Source organism: Mustela putorius, unplaced genomic scaffold (genome assembly GCF_011764305.1).
Source record: "Mustela putorius furo isolate JIRA1106 unplaced genomic scaffold, ASM1176430v1.1 tig00000487_pilon_pilon_pilon, whole genome shotgun sequence".
Classification (NCBI taxonomy): Eukaryota; Metazoa; Chordata; class Mammalia; order Carnivora; family Mustelidae; genus Mustela; species Mustela putorius.
Window position 1 is genome coordinate 3945693 of NW_025421399.1, and position 14721 is coordinate 3960413.

At 39.2% G+C, this 14721-nt stretch overlaps 1 protein-coding gene across 1 annotated transcript in view; it reads right to left on the minus strand.

Annotated features, from left to right (window-relative positions):
- The window catches only part of NSF (N-ethylmaleimide sensitive factor, vesicle fusing ATPase), a 151383-nt gene that overhangs the window by 46177 nt on the left and 90485 nt on the right, over positions 1 to 14721 (minus strand). Inside the window, exons 10-14 of the mRNA XM_004772448.2 lie at positions 13464 to 13629; positions 12614 to 12688; positions 12291 to 12478; positions 4062 to 4157; positions 1791 to 1947 (exon numbers count right to left, since the gene is read on the minus strand). Of these exons, the coding sequence (XP_004772505.1) occupies positions 1791 to 1947; positions 4062 to 4157; positions 12291 to 12478; positions 12614 to 12688; positions 13464 to 13629 (682 nt within the window). The remainder of the gene's footprint in view (positions 1 to 1790; positions 1948 to 4061; positions 4158 to 12290; positions 12479 to 12613; positions 12689 to 13463; positions 13630 to 14721) is intronic.

Sequence of the window (14721 nt, forward strand, 5' to 3'; positions counted from 1 at the left end):
GGTGATGTATACGAGAAACCTGGCGGTTATACTTAATAACACTTCCCCATATTCAATCTAGTTACTTAATATTTCTAAGTTTAGCTTCCCTATTTACCAAATAGGCCAAACGGAAGCATATGCCCTCAGAGGATTAAAGTGGGGTTTAAATAAGATAAGTGTAAAGTGCCAGAAGAGTGATCAGCAAATAACAGTTCAAAGAATGTTTCCTTAATTGTGATTAATAACTAATAATAATAATGAAGTCTCATTTATTTGAGAGAGAAAGAGATAAGAGAGAGCACAAGTAGGGTGAGGGGCTGGGGAGCCTGGATGGCTCAGTGGGTTAAAGCCTCCGCCTTCAGCTCAGGTCATGATCTCAGGGTCTTGGGATCGAGCCCCGCATCGGGCTCTCTGCTCAGCGGGGAGCCTGCTTCCTCCCTTCTCTCTCTCTGCCTGCCTCTCTGCCTACTTGTGATCTGTCAAATAAATAAAATCGTAAAAAAAAAAAAAAGTAGGGTGAGGGGCAGAGGGAGAAGCAGGCTCCCTGCTGAGCAGGGATTTCCCAACACGGGGCTCCATCCCCAGGACTCTGGGACATGACCAGAACCAAAGGCAGACACTTAACCGACTGAACCACCCGGGAGCCCCTACCCTATGTAACTTTAAACCACAATCAGCTTTCATTAAGTTGCGTTAATGCAACTGCTTCTAACCATTGGTTTCTCCTGTATCTTTTCTCACCCTCCAATCTATTCTCTACCATGAAGCACTCATAATGTTTTGAAAATACGAATCTTACCATGTCACTTCACTGCGTAAAGCCCTACAAATGGCTTCTATTGTCCCTCAGAGACTGAATCTTCAATATGGTCTACAAGACTGTGTACCAACTGGCTCCTGTCTACTCCTTTAGTTTCATGTCTAGCCAATGCCCCTATCTGTTTCAATCCCCTTCCTCCCCAGGCCTCTTTCACCTGCTGCTCCTTCTACCCAGAACACCTTCCCCAATTACTCTGCTGGGCCAGCTTCTCCTCATCCTTCAGGTCTTGGCTTAATGGGTTTTAGGAGGCCCTCACTCCCAGACTTTGGAAGGAGTTAGATCCCTCTGTCATGTGGACTCAACAAACCTTTCTGTTGTACTAATCATAACTGTAAACAAGTAACTAGTGAATAGAATGTCCCTGCTTTTCTGTCTACTTGGTAAAATCCTAACTAATCCTTCAAAGTTTAAATTAAACACTATCCTTCACTTTCTTTGATCATCCCTGGGCAAAGTGACTTGCATTCACACACCCATTTACACACATATACTGTAGTTAAGAATTTGTTTACATGTCTTTTCTTTGTGATCAGACCGAGTTCTGTGTCCTTGTATCTCCAGCAACCAGTTCAATGCCTAAAGCATTTTACTCAATGAATACTGATTTAATTGAATTGAGTACTATGTGCTATCATATAGTCTATTACATAACATAGCACTCAGTGGACAGTTATTTAATTGACTCAAGTACTCTGTGGTAGCATACAGTCTAGTAAGTAACAGAAATTTAGATATTATCCCACAAGAAAACTAGTTGCTATCATTCATCAGTGACATTCTACCCCAAGAAAATTTTCATTTACACACAATATTGTTACATAGACTAGATCACTATTTTTAGATCATGAATAGATTTAGAATAGAAAATATTTCATTTTTCTGGAATGTGCTAAATAACTTTCTAAAAGTGGGGTTTTAGTTTTGGGGGGTTTTTGTTTTGTTTTGTTTTGTTTTTTGCTTTTAATGCCATCTGCTCATTCTTTCTCACCTTCCAAAAGGACGCTAACCAGTGGTGTGCGGTCACTATTTTTAGTCTGCTGAACCAGCAGCTCCCCATCTTCTAAAACTCGTGTAACTGGATCACCCCATTTGATAATACCATTCATAATGTAACTTGCATAATCCTCTTGGTTTGTGCCAAATGCCTATGGAGGAAAAGGATAATTTAAAGCATTTTGGGTGTTAGTATAAAAACGAAAATACTTAAAGATGAGTAGTAATTCCTACACACTAAAAGAGCTGAGCAATATCCCATATTAATGTAAAAAGCTTAAAAAGCAAATAAAAGCAAAAACAAAGAAACCATTATTTTATAATTTCTCATTTATCCTTTTACCTAGTGGTTAGGGGAGTTACCTTGGGTGACTTAATGGAATAAAACATAGATTCTATGGTCAGATTCTATAAGAGCCCACACCCTCATAAATCTCTGAGAAAGGGTAGTTTCAATGTACTTGTTTCTGTAAGGAGTATGTTGGATGTAGCCTTCTGTTAAGAACAAAGAGAAAAAGAGGTCACGGACTTAGAAATTAGAAGCAATTGGCTCAGCAGACGGAGATACTATCCTCACACTGACTGTAGGTGTCTTGGATTCAAATGGGAAATGAATGGTAATGAGAAGATCTTGTCCACATCAGCTAGGTAGCAGGGGACATAAGTTCAATGGCACCAAGGTTAGCCTAGGTTTCTAAATAAAAGATTTACAAGGAGGTAGAAATGGGCAGCTATACTGAAAGACTAAAGTATGAGAAAACAGAAATAAAAGCAATTACTATATATAATCATCTTAAGTGTGCTCGCTACGTTTTAGAGCTTCAATCACATTCCTCTTCATTTTCAACTTCTACTTTCACATTGTAACTCCCATCAAACCAGCTACCAAGAGGAGTCAGTAATGTTAGTACTTAGTGACTTAAATGAATTTTGTTTTCATAAGGCTAACAAGTGAAGACAAGAGTAGGAAAACCCAACATAATCTAAGGGTCACATGTCTTGAGATTTTCAAATCTTAAAAAATTATCACATCCCTCAAAAAGTCAGTTTTTCATTACCCAACATATGGAATGATGTTAACATTAGAATTTATACCTCACAGAAAGTCATTCTCTGTAATGCTGTCTCTTAACAATACACTGTGGTTTCATTACTCTGTTACTTTGCCACCAAATCACTCTGCAGACCACCCTCTTGTCCGTGCACACACTAGTCTTTTGATTCCTGAATACAGAGGAAAGTTATCATTCCCTGTTCTGGATATGGGAAACTGAATGGCCCTATATAAAGTTATAAAGGAGGAGCCTAGGAAGTACTGGTTGAATGGCTACTGTAGGAAATAGGTAGACAATCCAAGTACAAGTACATAGTCCAAGCCTCACAAGAGCAGCAGCGAGATACCTGAACCAGGAAACAGTGACCCCCCCCAGCCCAACCATATGTAGGAGTCTTCCCTACTTATCCTGTCATTTTATTTTCTGTTTTATCCCCCAGATCCGTGCAATAAATAAAAGTAAGTTATTAATTACTTAAGTAAGTTATCTTAGTTTTTCCCCTTCCTGGTAGCCAAAATATTTTCATTAAAAAAAATCTTGGGATAAATCAGTCAGGCTGGGCTCTAAAATTTTCGCTATTGCAAATGACAGCAGCAAAAGATTAAGTCATTTCCATTGTTCAGTAACTTTTGAAAGTAATTATTTTATATTTAAAAGACAACAATCATAAAGTAGACAGGGCTAAAACAAATTGATTTTTGTCTTTAAAGGAGATACTCGCAACAAATAATTATTGTTAAGACTACATAAGGAACTTATGCAGACCAAATAAAAGTAAAGAATAAGCAATACGGCAGAAACATAGGCAAAAGACACAAACAGCATTTCACAGAAGACATTCGTATGGCCAATAAACACATGGAAAGATGCTTAAATTCATAAGTAATCAGTGAGGTACAAATCAAGACCAAAATGAGATCTCATTTGACATCCAATTGAATGGCAAAAGTTAAGTTTGACAAGACCCAGTGCTACGAGACGGCGCTGTCCCAATCATGAGAAATAATTTCAATTAAGAACCGATTAATTACCCAGTCACCAGCATTGATGTGCAAACGGTTCTCATGTAGGACACTTCCAATATTGAGATTTCTGGTTGTTAAAAAGTATGTATGATATAACCTTACAGAATATTGTGCAAAATGGCGTTTCCTTTTCTCTTGAATAATGATTATTTTTTGGCTTGTCCATCACTCAGTGTCCATACTCACTGGTTTGATATCATTCTCCAAAGAAGCAAGGAAGTCTCCTCTTGTCACCTGCAGGCTCTCTGCTTTCTCCATGTCCACTTCCACCTTAGTACTAGCCTAATTAGAAATGGAAACAAAAATGTAAGGACTTCCAAGACGTAAGAATATTTTCGGTCTAAGAGTGTAATGCCTGAAGACTTAAAAGGTGTCTCTTCACAGGCAAAAAAAAAAAAAAAAAAATCTCTCTCAAATTCACAAACGTACATAACCTTTGCCTGAACAAATCCGCTTCTAGGAATTTATCCCATGAATATATCCACAAATGTATGCAAAGTTATATATATCAGGATATCTATTATTAGAGTGATTTATAATAACAGAAGATTAGAAGCAAATTAAATGTCTAGCAGGAGGGCACCAGTTAAGTAAATTATGACACATTTGACCAAAGAATGCTGGATAGCTTCCCTCTTCCCCCCCACAAATAAGGCAAAGGAGGAGAAAATATATACTGAGGGTCTCTAAGAACAGTGGTTCTCATCCTTGGCTGCATACCAGCATCATCTCCAGAGCCTTTAAAGATATACAGAAGCCCAGACCCACTCCCTTCAGGATTTTGATCTAACAGGTCCAACAGAGGGTCCATACATTTATATTTTCATAAAGTGCCACAGGTGATTCTGATGCTTAAGTAGGTTTGTGAACCATTATTCTAGAAGACCAAGGTCCTACAACTTGATTTGTAGTCATACCTTGTGGTTGAGAAACCATATGCCAGCTCCAAATATTCTGCTTACTGCACCTGGAGCTAACACTTAGAACAGACATCTGGAGAAGCATCAAGGCCTTTATCAGCACTTGGAGCTGCCTGAACCTGATGAGTGACTGAGATACCAACACGCTTTTTAATGCGACTGGGCTCACTCCCAATAGCACAAGGCAAGTGAGTCTAATTTTTAAACGGCACTGCGTTTTTTAAAGAAGGTATCTTCCCCAAAAAATCTGACTGTAAAACAAAAGTATATTAAGCAATACCAACCTTTCATGAATTTCTATAAAATATGACTCATGTTCCTTTAGGAACAGATTGTTGAGACAAATGAAATGACAGACATTTTGTAAAAAATCAGCCTCATGGGATAAAAGGAACTATGTCAGGAAACTGGATCAAGATGGCAAACAGAACGTATTTATTTATCTCCCTCCCTGCCCCAAATCCCATGAAATGACAGAGTGAAAGAGAGAGGTTAAGAAGCATGGAAGATCTATCTAGAAATTTAACACTGACCCGAGAGGAGTCTCAGAAGGAGAGAAGAGAGAGGCTGATAGAGAAAAAACCAGTAAGACAGAAGGAAAAACGTTTTCTGCAGCTAAAAAAAGTTGTGTCTTTGCAGTTTAAAAGATTCAATGAGTGCTGGTCAGGATGAGTGGAAAAAAAACCCACATCTGTCTAATGAAGACTTAAATATGCTGATATGGAAAGCTAATCAAGATACATTGTCAAGTGAAAAACACAACTGTAGTATAATTCCATTAAAAAAAAATTTTATTTATTCATTTGACACAGAGAGAGAGAGAGAGCACAAGTAGGCAGAGAGGCAGGCAGAGACAGAGGGGGAAGCAGGCTCCCCACTGAGCAGAGAGCCCGATGTGGGGCTCAATCCCAGGACCCTGGGATCATGACCGGAGTTGAAGGCAGAGGCTTTAACCCACTGAGCCACCCAGATGCCCCCCATTAATTTTTTAAAGCATATAAATATATTAATGCAAATGTAAGGAAAACAGACTATACAGATATAACTCAAACGCTGGCTACCTCTGCAGACAGGAAGAGAAAGGGTATTGGAGAAAGCCTTTCTCACTTTTCCCTCATTTGGCATCCTTGAATCTTCTACAAAGAAAATGTACTCATACATGACTTCTATATTTTTAAAAAAATAACAAATAATATTTGAATAGATATAATAAAAGATCCTACTTAAATACAGAAAACAATTAGCATTTAAATTATTAATAGGGTTTTCATTGACACTTGTTAGGCATTTGACAAGTATTAACCATATTTGGGGCACTTGGGTGGCTCAGTCTGTTGAGCATCTAACTGTCGGTTTCGGCTTGGGTCATGAACTTGGGATTCCGGGATCGAGCCCCATGTCAGGCTCCACGCTTGGTGTCGGTTCTCCTTGAGAGATTCTTTCTCTCTCTGCCTCCCTTTCTGCTCCTTCCCCTACTCGTGCTCTCACAAATAAATAAAACCTTAAAAAGATATTAACCACGGGGTGCCTGGGTGGCTCAGTGGGTTAAAGCCTCTGCCTTTGGCTCGGGTCATGGTCCCGGGGTCCTGGGATTGAGCCCCGCATCGGGCTCTCTGCTTGGCGGGGAGCCTGCTTCCTCCTCTTTCTCTGCCTACTTGTGATCTCTGTCTGTCAAATAGATAAATAAAAAATCTTAAAAAAAAAAAAATATTAACAGGGGCGCCTGGGTGGCTCAGTGGGTTAAAGCCTCTGCCTTTGGCTCAGGTCATGATCCCAGGGTCCTGGGATCGAGCCCCACATCGGGCTCTCTGCTCGGCATGGAGCCTGCATCCTCGCTCTCTCTCTACCTGCCTTTCTGCCTACTTATGATCTCTGTCAAATAAATAAATAAAATCTTTTAAAAAAAATATTAACCACATTTATTTGACATTTCTAAGTTAAAGAAAGGAAACAGTGTTACAGGAAACATGCACCTCTATGAAAAAAATTACAGTGCTCAGTTCATAATATATAAATCTCTACAGTGCTTTGTAGTTTATTTTTATTTAAAATACTTTATCTTATTTGAGCACAAGAGAGAGCAAGCACAAGCTAGGTGGGGGTTGGTGGAGAGACAGAGGGAGAGGGAGAAGCAGGCTGCCCGCTGAGCAGGGAGCCCAATGTGGGGCTCAATCCCAGGACCCTGGGATCATGACCTGGGCTAAAGGCAGATGCTTAACTGACTGAGCCACCCAAGTACTCCAGTGCTTTACAGTTTATAAAGTATGTTCATATACATTATCATATACATTCATCATACTCATTATCTATTTTATCCTTATACAAGCCTCAAAGTTTTCTTAAATTAAGGGTAGGATAATTTAACTAAGGGTAGATATTAAGACTTCCTTCCGAGGTAATCTTATATAAAGGTTTTAACTCTGATTAAAACTTTCCGACACATCTTAAAAAGGATTCTACAAGGTGTCAACTCTCAGGTCAAAGTGAAAAAGGAGCTCTGATAGAATCTTGTTAAAACCCCAATGAAGCCTCCAGTCTCCAGCCTCATTCCCAATGTCCCCTTCCGTATAGAGCCCTGAGTTTCTACTACAACGTTTCGTGTTTTGATTTCCTCTGCTGGTGAAAGTGAACTCAAATGATGAAACATATAGCCATATGAGGGGAAAATCTTAAACTTTTGACATTTGCCCAAAAATATGATAGATTTCAGGACTGAAGCTGTGTGAAACTTGTCTTTTTATTATTAAGAAAGGACTCACCTGATGAATTAAAAGTGAATTAAGATGGCTAGGGGAGAGTTATTTTAGAGCAAGTTTTTAAGCATGCCAGGAATTTTAGAAGTTACCCAACTGTAAATAACCAATATTATAATTATAAATTATTCCTGCCCATTCATTAAGTTTTCTAGGGACTTCTCTTAGCTAACTTTTACTATTTTATCAAAATTAGTAAAATCTAATTTTAAAATATTCTACAATTCTGAATTTTTACTCATTCAGAAAACCTTTTCTCTTTTGTCTGAATTACTGTGATTTTTTCCTGCATTTTATTTATAACGGCTAATCAATATAGAAGAGGCAACATCTTTCAGCTTATACCTGCAAAAACTAATAAACTTGTATTTCAACACTAGCAAATATCAAGTGGTCACCCTTAAATTTCATAACCTTTTAAATCTGACCTTTCAAAGTTCTTATCATTCCTCTTAAATTAAGGGTAGAATGACCTTAATCAATCAAAATTCTACAGAAAACAAGAAATAATTTTATTGAAATTCTGCAAGTATAAATCAGGGCTTTGATTCAAGTAGAGTGTTGTGTGCTGTGTGTGAGTACATGTCCTCAATTTACCTCCTTACAACCCATTAGAGCACAAGAAATTTGGGTTATGAATCTTTTCTACCTGAAGCAGAAATTCCTTTTAAGAAAAACCAACCAAATGTCACATGAATTTCAGTTGCCCACAAACATGGGTTCAAGTACAAATGACATGAACATCAGGTGTTTATGACTGGATTTTCTCCATGTTTCAGAAAACTTGGGGGAAAAAAAACCCCAAACAGTTTAACAGGGAAGACTTGAGTGTACCTGACTTTATTCAAGCCTAAATCTTTTGAAAAGGATGCAAAATAAAACCGATCATGGCTTTTTATAATACAAAGACAGGAAAGTAGAACAAACAAGTAAATGCTGTGGATGTTTTAAAATTGTATAACAATTTCAGGGCATAAGCTTCAAATTAAATACTTACTCATCAATCACTACTAGTGAAGCTATGAACATCTCCAACAATGGAAGCATTACAACTGTATGTCTTTTGATCAGCTGAGGAGTCTTGTTGGGAAAAGAGTGTTTCAAAATGTTTGACAACAGAGATTTTTAAAAACATAGAAAAGAAGATAAATGTTCACATTATTTCTTCTTGGGAGCTAAGGTTAGTGTTCTTTAAATCCTTCTCTTTCCTGAAGTGCCTGAACAGCCTGAAGTGCCCTTGTATTAGATATTCTATTGATACTGAAAAAAAATCAAAAGCTCTTTGGTATAAAAGATATTGATCACAAGTCAATATACATTACCTTAAGTTTAAAAGTAACCACATGAGAAAAGTGAAGGCAAGTATATCAACTATTTGCACTACTTTTTACTTGCAAATCTTTTTTTTTTTTTTTAAAGATTTTATTTATTTATTTGACAGAGATCACAAGCAGGCAGAGAGGCAGGCAGAGAGAGGGGGGGAAGCAGGCTCTCTGCTGAGCAGAGAGCCGGATGTGGGGCTTGATCTCAGGATCCCGGGACCATGACCTGAGCTGAAGGCAGAGGCTTTAACCCACTGAGCCACCCAGGCACCCCTTTACTTGCAAATCTTAAGGATATATATTCTGTACGGTCGTTACTAATATTTACAATGGAAAAAATTGTAACCGAACAGTCAACAAATTCAGAAACTCAGGCATTGGAAAGGATATATATGGTTCTCAAATTAGTCAATAATAACAAAAATGGAAATAATTAACTTTCATATGGTTTGTAAGGCACTTTCATATATAGTATTTGATTTTCACAAAAACCTGATGAGGTAAGTAGTTATTTCCCCTTGACAAAAATAAAAAAGTCAGGGGTGCTGGGTGGCTCAGTTGGCTAAGCATCTACCTTCAGCTCAGGTCATGAACCCAGGGTTCTGGGATCGAACCTGCTTGCAAGGGGCCTGCTTCTCCCCCCGATCCCCCAGCGCGTGCTCTCTAAGAAATAAATTTTTAAAATCTTTAAAAAGGTTAGAAAGAAATGAAAAAGTGAAAGAAGTATAATCCGTAGCCACACCTTCTGACTATAAAACCTGTGATCTTTCCACCACTACTCAGTGCTTTGTGTGTAGATAAATCCAATATATACTTGAAGAAAGGCATGTTTCTTAGTGAGAGAATGGTTTAGAATGACATTTTGAGATAGGAATATTGTGGCAAAAATGACAAGTGACTAAGAGAAAAATCCAGTGGCCATTGGTTATGAAAGCTTTGATAATACACCAGTCACTGTGGATTACACCAAGATGCACTGATGTGGCCTAAGATGAAAGATCAGTATGGTGGGGAACACTCCTCACATCATTTACACAATTCTTCTTGAGTCCCCATCACTTTTAAGATATTTCTTATGGCAAGAAGAAAGGATGGAAGAATGAATAGATGATGGATGGCCCCATTCTATAAAGGACCCAACACTGGATTTCCACACTATCCTGACCTCTGGCAGTCCTGAGCTAGAACAAAGTCACTTCTATTATGTAGGGAAATTGTGACTCATGGGTAGAGCTTGGTTCAGAATACATACATCAGTTTACTAATTTTAGAAACACTTACCAAACACCTGCTATGTTCTCGGTATTTAGACCTATTTGGGGCACTGTGGGATACTCAGACACGAATAAGATATGGACTTAAAGTCTAGAACAGGGATTGGCGAACTTTTTCTGTAAAGAATGAGACAGTAAATATTTTAGGCTTGGGGGGCCATGCAATCCTTGTTGCAAATACTCAAACTCTACCACTGTAGCATGAAAGCAGCCACTGACAACGTACACATAAATGGGTGTGTTCCCCAAAAACTTTATTTATAAAAGTTGGTGGTAAGCTGGATATGGCTCATGGGTCACAGTCCTTGGGTTAGAACCAGTGACAGGGTGTTCCCAACCCAACTCCACTCCCATCAATACTCCACTCGACACAGCTGCCAGAGTGAGCTTATGTTTTAACACTATGTCGCTGCTTTTCTTAAAACTCTTCAATGGCTTAGCACTACTCACAGGAAAAAAGTCCATACTTCTTAGCACAATACAAAAGGCTCTTTGTGCTCCATTCCCTGCTTTAGTCTCCTAGACTTATTCCCCACAATGTCTCCTTCTACCTCCCCTCCCCTACCTTTTATGCTGAAGGGATACTGAATTACCCTAAAGCACCATGCTATTTTGTGCCTCTGTTCCTTTGCCTTCTACCTAAATGTCCTACCCCTCCGAGAGATGCGTTCACCCAGAAATGTCTCTGCAGAGCACACTCTCACACCACGAGCTGACCACATCTAATACCCTTTCACTTCCTTACATCTCCTGTCCTTGCTGTTACTGAGGAAACCACAGGCTGCACAGGGTAGGCGGTTTACCTCTTCCAGGTGTAGTAGCATTCACTGCCAGCCCAGAGTCTGGCATAGGGAAGGTGCTGGATAAAGCTACTGTGAACCAAAGTGAACCGCAAGTACCTTAAGTGATACATTACTATTTCAAGAAGGAAGACAAGACATCCGTCTTAAAGGACACAATCAGAAAAGGTTTGATCAAAGTGGTGGCATCTGAACTAGGTATTAAAGAGAAGTAAACAAAAAGGGTAAAGACTCCCACTAAAGCAGAGAGGTGAAAAAATAAATTAATGTCTGAAGACCAATGAGGATTTCAGTTTGGCTAAAGTATGGAGAATAACTGGGAACCTTAAGGATCAGGCTAAGAAGTCTGTACTTTGTTCTAAAAGGTTCTGTAGGGTGCTCGCTTCGGCAGCACATATACTGAAAGGTTCTGTAGGGTAGAACAGTATGAAACAGGAAAGCTAATCAAACAGAAGGTGGGTACAAACTGGAGGATACTGCCAAGATAGAAGCGACAAAATTTGACAAGCGACTTGATGTAGGACACAGGAGAGTGGCAGGAATTAAAGATATTCCTGAAGTTTTATGCCTGGGAAATTGGGATAAACAGGAAAAAAGGAACAGGAAGGAAAGCAGTAAAAAAAAAAAAAAGAGTGAATTTGGTTTTGGAGTATTAAATTTGAAACCTGATAGAACATCGATGTAGAGGTCCTTTGTGTAAATCTGAAAGTGGGAGAAAGCAGCTTTCAAGAGATGAAGACATACATTTGGGAGTCATCCATCTATCCCTGAAGAGAAGTGTTAGTAAAGACTCAAAAGCACTTTTTCAACATAGAAGTATCCTGGCCTACCATGGCATCAATAACATTATTGTACTCATTTAGAAACATGTCTATCCACCTGACTCGCAATTCCTCAAGGGGAGAGGTCATGGTTCATCATCTTTGTGTCTCCAGTTTAATACTCAGAAAACAGGTATTTCAGTGTATGGGCTGAACAGAAGCAGCCCCCACAACTCAAGCATTGCAGAAAAACCCAACTTCGTATGACGTGTTACAACTCAACACAGCACAAAGATTAAAAATCAAACTCTTCCAACTCTTCATCGTCACATATTTGTATCAGACGGCGGCAACCCAAGGCAGAAGTGTTCGTGTTACCCTGGGGCAGAGGCCGCCAACCTCTACTTCCTGCCACTCCAAACTTGGGCAGCGGACAATTCCTATTCCTTTTACCATGTCTCTTCTCTGCCAAAGCCAGCACTACCACAGCCCTTGGCAGGTTTGAAAGGCAAGAGAAAGAACACTGACACTGACACAGCACTGAGAGAGCTGCAGATCCTGAACATGCTAGCGGACGTTCCTGACCTTGATGTGTCGGTTCATAGCGGTGGACTGTGCGGCCCGCACCAGCCCCTCCAGTTCAGCACCGCTGAAATTCTTGGTCTCCACAGCCAGTTCTTTAATGTCTACGTCGGCAGAGAGTAGCTGATGCCCTCTCATCCTTGCCGTGTGGATGTGAAGGATCTGTAGTCGACCTTTCTCATCTGGTAAGCCTGGTAAAATTGAAAATAAAATAGAAGTTATTATAATCCTAATGTTTTTCTTATAGGTACTTAAGCAGGTAAACATTGTGCTCCTCGCGATACACAACTTTTCTAACCAACGTTAGGCCACAGCACTCTGCCTACCTATCTCCATTTTAACTTCCAGTCTTCCAGGTCGAAGGAGAGCCTCATCTATCAGGTCTGGTCTGTTGGTCATTCCTGAGCACAGATTTCAAAAAAAAACAACAAAAGTTCAAAAGTAAGATAAAATGTCCCTTCAGTATATGTAAGAATAATTTCTCAAACAAGCTAAGATATTTTATAAAGGTCAAGTGGAAAACCAATTATTCTCAAATAAAAATATTTGTTCTTGATCTGTTCTAATGGAAATACCTGAAGACTCCGCTTTAGTATTTCACTATCCTGCCAATGGAATGTAAATGTAATGAAAACTTCAAGGTTCAGGGAGTTCAGAGGTTTACAAAGGCTAAGTAACCTGTCAAAGTGAGGAGGGACAACGTGAACATGATTTGCCCTCTCCTTTTCGGTAGGCCAAAGGTTTTCAATCTCCATAAATATCAGAAGTTTTGTCTTGTTTTTTTTAAAGTCATCTTGGGAGAACCTCTGTACAGGAAACAGTTAAAAGAAGAAGTTATAATTGGGAGACATGATCTGAAGCTCACTCACAGACTGTGAGGTACCTCTGAGGGCCCCTGGAGGCCTATAGGGCACAGTGTGAAAACCACTGCATTATTCTGTGCTGCCTTTTTCATCTGTGAGCTATGAGCATCTACCTATGAGTCACTGACCCCCATCTTTTATTTGTCCTATTAAGGCCATACATTAAAATAGGCACTTAAGATACTTCAGTATACCTGATTCTAATTTGGAAACACGGGCAACACAGTATTAACCATCACCTACACAGACCTTAATTCAGAACCTGTGTGTCTAATGTTTTTGAAATCATTTTTTTTTTTTAAAGCAAACATACCAATGACTAAGATGTTGTTCAGCTGCTCTACCCCATCAATTTTGGACAGCAACTGGTTGACGACAGTGTCGTGAACTCCTGTGCTGCCGGCCATGCTTCCTCTCTGCTTGCAGATGGCATCAATTTCATCAAAGATGATGATGTGCAAACCACTGTTTGCACCAAGCTAGTGAGGGAAGGAATTAGAGTGAAGGTCATAATTTGAATATATCACTAAACAAACTAGTCAAAGAAAGCCATCACAGACGGCTTTTGCTCCATTTTGACTAATAAATACAGCAGTTATACTCATGGCTTCTACCCTGCTGGAGGTACTGGAAGTGCCTTCTCAGAATTCTACAAACTGAAAAGGCATTCCAGAACCTCACATTTAATAGTCATTAAACAAAAATACACATTATATACTAATGAATGTGAAAAGTCCATCAAATAACAACCTGTTCATTGACACGCATTTCTTTTCTCACTATTGGAAAGGAGAACTCATAATTATCAGGGGCCTATCTTAAGTCAGTGACTGGCAGCTCCCTCCCCATTTTCCTTGAGTTTTGGTGAGAACACTGTCCCGGCTGCAGCAGGCTTAACGTTTGTCATATTATATAACTAAGCAGTGACTCTATCTGGAAGTCAACTGGGAAGTGGGCAGATGACAGAAGGAGGTGACCATGATTCACATTTGGTTATATCACATGAAAACAAAGGACTTCTTCCTAACAGTAAAGTGAGAACAGAGACATAGTTTATAGAAAGAGCAGTCAAGGGGGTGCTATTTCTTTTGCATAGTGATTTGTTTGAGTTTACTGAAGACAGAGGCATCGTTCCAAGAAAATAGTGTATATATTATAAACTTCTAATAGATGCAAATACTTTCAAATGCTGATAATCATTAGGTTAACATGGACCCTCTAACAACTTATATTCAAGTACTTAAGTCTCTTATAAAAACCAAAAAAGGAAGTATACTCCATAAATTCTCTTTTCTTTTCTTTTCTTTTTTTTAAAGATTTTATTTATTTATTTGACAGAGAGATATCACAGTAGACAAAGAGGCAGGCAGAGAGAGAGGGAAGCAGGCTCCCTGCTGAGCAGAGAGCCCGATGCGGACCTTGATCCCAGGACCCCGAGATCATGACCTGAGCCGAAGGCAGCGGCTTAATCCACGAGCCACCCAGGCGCCCTCTTTTCTTTTTTTTGTTTTTAAACAAACAAACAAAATATCAGGGATTAACAAAACAGGTGAAAATGAATATAACTTATA